Genomic DNA, 6,003 nt, shown 5'->3' with positions numbered 1-6,003 from the left:
TCAACTGGTATAAATACAGATGTAACAGGCGAAATAAAGACAGAACCTGGCTGGAGAACCTAGCGAGAGAACCTGGCTATGATGATCAACTGAACGCTGCCTCCGTGTCTTTCATTCTTCGCCGACTTCGTCCACACCTTTGGGAACCCCTGGACCTGCTGGGGTTGGACCACAACAATTAGCAACATCTCTAGGCCCAAAGGAAGGAAGTGGATCCTCACCCTCAGGGGACTGTTGCAGGAGCCAGGGTAGAATTGGGGGAGCTTCAGGAACAAAGAGGGTGACCGAGCTGCTGACAGGAAGTAAAGAAGCTCTGCTTTGAGGACCCGGGACCCGCCCTGCCGACCCGGGAAACCAGCCTTCCCCCACATGATGGACGAGGAGAGCCTCCAGACCGCGCTCCGGACCTACGGCGCCCAGCTGCAGCAGGTGGAGCTGGCCCTGGGTGCCGGCCTGGATCCCGCCGAGCTGGCCGACCTGCGCCAGCTCCAGGGAGACCTGAAGGAGCTGATCCAGCTCACCGAGGCCAGCCTGGTGTCTGTCCTGAAGAGCAAGCTGCTGGCCACCCTGGACGGAGAGCACCCAGAGCAGGACGACACCGAGTACCTGGCTTTCCAGAAGGCTGTTGCTGAAGCAGTGGAGGCGCCAGTAGCCCCCAGGGCAGAACTGGACACTGTACCTGAAAGAAAGGCTGTGCCAGGACCCAGCCAGCCTGGACTGGAGGAGGATGAAGGGGAGGACATGGAGGATGAGGGAGAGCTGAGTGGGACGAAGGTGAACGCCCCCTACCACAGTTCCTGGGGCACCCTGGAGTATCACAACGCCATGATCGTGGGCACGGAAGAGGCAGAGGACGGCTCCGCAGGTGTGCGGGTGCTCTACCTGTACCCCACCCACAAGTCCCTGAAGCCCTGTCCCTTCTTCCTGGAGGGCAAGTGCCGCTTCCTGGACAACTGCAGGTTCTCCCATGGGCAGGTGGTCTCTGTGGATGAGCTGCGCCCCTTCCAGGACCCGGACCTGAGCTCTCTGCAGGCTGGTTCTGCATGTCTGGCCAAGCAACCAGATGGTCTCTGGTACCCAGCACGGATCACTGATATGGACAGCAGCTACTACATAGTCAAGTTTGACTCGCTGCTGTTGAAGGAGGCTGTTTTGGAGGGGGACAGCATCCTTCCCCCACTGCGCCCAGAGCCTGCAGTATCCTCTGACTCAGACAGTGGTGACCCGGACGATTCCAGCTATGCCAGAGTGGCGGAACCCAGCGCCACCGACCACAGGGCCTGCAGCTCTGCCTTTGCGGGCTGGGAGGTGCACACGCGGGGCATCGGCTCCAGGCTGCTCGCCAAGATGGGCTATGAGTTTGGCAAGGGTCTGGGCCGACACTCGGACGGCCGGGTGGAGCCCATCCATGCTGTGGTGCTGCCTCGAGGGAAGTCGCTGGACCAGTGTGCAGAGATCCTACAGAAGAGGACCGAGGGCAGCAAGGCTGGCACTAGTCAGGCCCCAAAATACCGGGGCAGAGGAGGCAGGCCTGGGGGCCGCCAGCCCCCTCGGAGCGTGTTTGACTTTCTGAATGAGAAGCTGCAGGGCCAGGGTCCTGGGACCCTGGAGGCAGGGGCTGCCACCCTTGGGAGGAGGAGAGGCAAGGAGCTGTACCATGCCAGCAAGGGCGCCAAGAGGGCCCTGAGCCTGCGGCTCTTCCAGACTGAGGAGAAGATTGAGCAGGCCCAGCGGGACATCCGGGGCATCCAGGAGGCCCTCGCCCGCAACGCTGGCCGGCACAGCGTGACCGTGGCCCAGCTGCAGGAGAAGCTGGCAGGAGCCCAGCGGCAGCTGGGGCAGCTCCGGGCCCAGGAAGCGGGCCTGCAGCGGGAGCAGAGGAAGGCGGACACCCACAAGAAGATGGCAGAGTTCTAGAGCCCGGCATGGGCCAGGGACAGGGCTCGTCTCCAGCTCCCACAGCCTCTGGAAGACTTGCTGCCCTCCAATAACTAGATGCCGACAGAAGAGGGGCCACCCCCAGACCAGACCCCACGGTCAGCCTATTGCCAGGCTGGGGTGTGCGGACATTGCTGAGTGGAGATTGGGTACAGGGGTCACGTACATAAGGACACATATGTAATACCTTAATCAATAAATAAAGAAAAAAACAGATTAAAGTGTGTTCTATATACTCTACTTACCGTGAAGAATGGAGGAAGGGGGGGGGGAATGGATGAAGGGAGGTGGGGAGAGTGACTGTATCCAAAGACACACATGTCGACATCAGAGATCTGGCTTCCCAGGGTCTGGCACATCTTTGTGCAGTCTGGCCGAATGCCCAGTACAATAGTCCCCCCTTATCTCTGGGAGATACACTGCAAGACCCCCAGTGAGCAGCTGAAACTGCAGGTAGTACCAAGCCCTACATATACTATGTTTTTTCCTTTACATATATCTTATGATGGAGTTTAATTTATAAATTAGGCACAGTAGCTCTGGCCAGTGTGGCTCAGTTGGATGAGTGTTGTCCCATGCACAGAGAGGAAGGTCGCCAGTTCAATCCCTGGCCAGGCACATGCCCAGGTTGTGAGTTCGATACCCAGTCAGGGTGCATGAAGGAGGCAACAGATGGATGTTTCTCTCTCACGTCGATGTGTTTCTCTCTCCCTCTCTATCTCTCTTCCTCTCTCTCTAAAATTAATAAAAACATATTTTTAAATAGGTACAGTAAGAAATTAACAATTAACAATAAAATAGAAAATTATAACAATATACTGTAATAAGTGTAATGTGAACGTGGCCTCTCTCTCTCTCTCTCTCTCTCTCTCTCTCTCTCTCTCTCTCGCTCTCTCTCTCTCTCTCTCGCTCTCTCTCTCTTTCTCTCTCTCTCATAATTGACCTGATAACTGAGATGGCTACTAAGTGACTAACAGTAGGTGCACTGGATGATTTACAACCCAGGCCAGGACAGCACAAGACTTTATCATGCTACTCAGAACAGCATCCAGTTTAAAACCTATGAATTGTTTATTTCTTGAATTTTTCCATTTAATATTTTCAGATTGAAGTTGAAGACAGGTAACTGAAACCACAGAAAGCGAACCCGTGGATAAGGGGCGGGTTGGAGGGGGCCTGTATCTTGCTCTGTCTGGTATTTCCCTGGGGGAGTGAGAGGCCTACCGCAGGGCATCCCTCCTCTAGCTGCCTGGGAGGCCACTGGACATCCCAAGGCATTCTCATTCCTCCTCCTGTCAGTCACTTCCCCGATCCTGGCATCACAGCAGGAGACTGCCCCTGAATCTCCCCTCAATGCCCTCCTTCTTCTTCTTCTTCTTCTTCTTCTTCTTCTTCTTCTTCTTCTTCTTCTTCTTCTTCTTCTTCTTCTTCTTCTTCTTCTTCTTCTTTTCCTTCTTCTTCTTCTTCTTCTTCTTCTTCTTCTTCTTCTTCTTCTTCTTCTTCATTGTTGTCATCATCATCCTCATCATCGTCATCATCATCATCATCATCGTTGTGGTCATCATGGTCATCATTGTGGTCATCATTATCATTACCATTGTTACTGTTAGTCCTCACCCAGAGTTCTTTACCAGAGGTCTGGGCACAATTTAACTGATACTGTTATGTGAAAAATAGATGTCTCCCCCAAACGTCGGTGACCCCTCATCTCTCTATCTGACTGTGGTGGTTTTCCCATACATCAGGGACCCCATCGCCTCACTTTTACACACTACCCCTCAAATAGACCAAGGTCCTGTCCTCCCTGCATTTCTAATATGGGCTCTTTTCTGATCCTTTTTGAACTTAACATGTTTCTGAGATAATTGACCCTTAACTTTGCAAAAAGGGGATATACTTAACTTTACATGGTAAATACAGTCTGGGAAAACTATTAGGAAATCAAATATCTGTTTAACATAAATAACTAGTGAGAGAGAGTAGGTAAGTGGAAAGATCGCAGGCTTTGGAATGAGTGAGAAGTGCTTTCCCTCCCACACTTGGGAACTGTGGGATCATGGCCTGGTTTCCTAACCTCTGTGAGCCTCCATTTCCTCATCCAACAAAGAGAAAAAGAATTGGAGCTTCCTAGGGTGGTCAGGAGGATCAAAAGACTTAATGCCTGTCAAGTGCTGGCAGGTAATAGGTAACAAGGCTTCCAAAAATTTAATTCTGTTCTTTCCTTCCCCCTTTTCCTATCGGTGGCTAGAAACAGATTCCCTGGAGAATTCAAATGTACAGTGTAGAATATTTATGTAAGTTCCATGAAAGCCGGAAACTGTCTGTATCCTCAAGGCCTAGTGCTTAGCACACAGTTGGTGTTTAATAAATATTTGTTGCATGAATGAATGAATGTGAATAATGTACTACTACCTTCTATTGTTTCTTTGACACTGGTTGATGACCTATGGCACTGTGTTTCCAAACAGTGCTCTCTCTGCCCTTGCCTGTGAAAACGACTGGTACCTGCTCTTGGATAAATTCCTTAGCCTAAGGGCACTTCACCTAAAGTAAGTCCTATTTTTTTAAAAATATATTTTTATTGATTTCAGAGAAGGGAGAGGGATAGAAAGATAGAAACGTCAATGATGAGAGAGAATCATTGATCGGCTGCCTCCAGCACGCCCCCTACTGGGAATCGAGCCTGCAACCCAGGCATGTGCCTTGACTGGAATCGAACCTGGGACCCTTCAGTCCACAAGCTAACGCTCTATCCATTGAGGCAAACCAGCTAGGGAATAAAGTTAAGTCCTATGAAGCAAGCTTGTTGCCTGATGGACTGCCCTGCTTCTGCACAGTGCCCTCTGTCTGTGCAGGGAGGCGGGCCGCAGCTCTGTGCCACTCTCACAGCCCAGGCTCTGGCCACGCATCCCAGGCAAAGTCATTCTGAAGGTGAGAAGAGCCCTGGCCTCAAAGCCAATTAAGTCATCAAGCACAGAGGACCTCAGGCCCATGCTACTTTTAGAGGCCCACAACAATGTTTTAATCTTAGTTTCTTTTATTTATTTATGGAGCAAAGGCCCCATGAAGGGAAAAAAATGACCAGGGAGGGCACTTGAAAGTCATAGTGTGGTCCTGGGAGTCCCGAGCAGAAGAGCGCCACTAGCCATGTATGCTGCAGGCCTGGGCGGGGCTGCTCCTTCCAGCACCTTCCAGGAGGAAAGCAAGCTCTGCAGGGAGGAAGGCAAACCTGTTTGGAGGCAGAAGGGCTTCCTAACCCAAAATAAGGGAACCGCAGCAGGCTCTCATTCTGTCTTCTCCCAAAGAAGGCAAACCCAGATGTGACCTCATCCCCTGAATCCCAAGTAGAGGGGGCTCATCAATGACTTCATTTCCTTTTCCCTCAAAAGTCAAGTCCAAGGGTGACCTCCCCTCAAATCTGGCAAGACTGGGCTTGATGTCACCACCCTCTCCCTGCCAAGGCCTCTCTTCCGCCTGCCTGGCTGATGATGACACATTTCCACCCAGACGGCTTCTCAGAAGCGGCTCTGCCTGTAGGTGTGGGAGTCTGGCTGGACGCTGCTTCCTCTTCGCCACCGGGCAAGCCCTCTAGCTGAAAAGGCACTCCAGTCAGTGAGGGTGACAAACGGTGACTCAGCCCCGAGACGGACATATTTATCCAAGGACCCACAGTAAGGAAGGGGTTTTTAGGCAGGCCTGGAGGGCAGGATGCGCCAACTCAGGATGATAAACTAAAAAGCAAAAGGGGAAGCCCAGAGCTGAGGAATTCCTCGAAAAGAATGTACTACCTTGGCCGGGATGCGAAGGCTGCTAGAGCTGGCAGGGCTGCCAGGCAGGGACAGCCTCACCCTGCAGCAGCTATGACCCTGCGAGCGCTCGCTCAGCAGCCCGGCCACCTGTCTTCCCGGGTTTCCCGCGTGTCCTTTTGACCTTCTCTGCAGGCGCTGGGTCCGCCATCTGTAAGAGGGAGGACAGCAGGCCCAGGTGTGCGTGGGGACCCAGCATCCAGTGAGCAATGCTATTTGCATCTGCAGCCCAGATTGAATGCATGAGGAGGAGAGGGCA

General features: G+C 52.6%; 1 protein-coding gene across 1 annotated transcript; it reads left to right on the top strand.

Moving 5' to 3' along the window:
• Positions 1 to 325: 325 nt before the first annotated feature.
• On the top strand, positions 326 to 2,096 carry LOC132230829 (zinc finger CCCH-type with G patch domain-containing protein-like). Its single transcript, XM_059688896.1, has one exon. The coding sequence runs from the start codon at positions 370 to 372 to the stop codon at positions 1,915 to 1,917; it is 1,548 nt and encodes a 515-aa protein (XP_059544879.1). The 5' UTR covers positions 326 to 369; the 3' UTR covers positions 1,918 to 2,096.
• The last annotated feature ends 3,907 nt before the right edge of the window (positions 2,097 to 6,003 follow it).

This window comes from Myotis daubentonii, chromosome 3, assembly GCF_963259705.1.
Source record: "Myotis daubentonii chromosome 3, mMyoDau2.1, whole genome shotgun sequence".
Classification (NCBI taxonomy): Eukaryota; Metazoa; Chordata; class Mammalia; order Chiroptera; family Vespertilionidae; genus Myotis; species Myotis daubentonii.
The sequence above is the reverse complement of the archived record's forward strand: the minus strand, read 5'-3'. Positions and strand labels throughout refer to the sequence as shown.

Coding starts and splice junctions, on each gene's coding strand:
- LOC132230829 (XM_059688896.1), top strand. CDS start 370: ATGATGGACGAGGAGAGCCTCCAGACCGCGCTCCGGACCTACGGCGCC.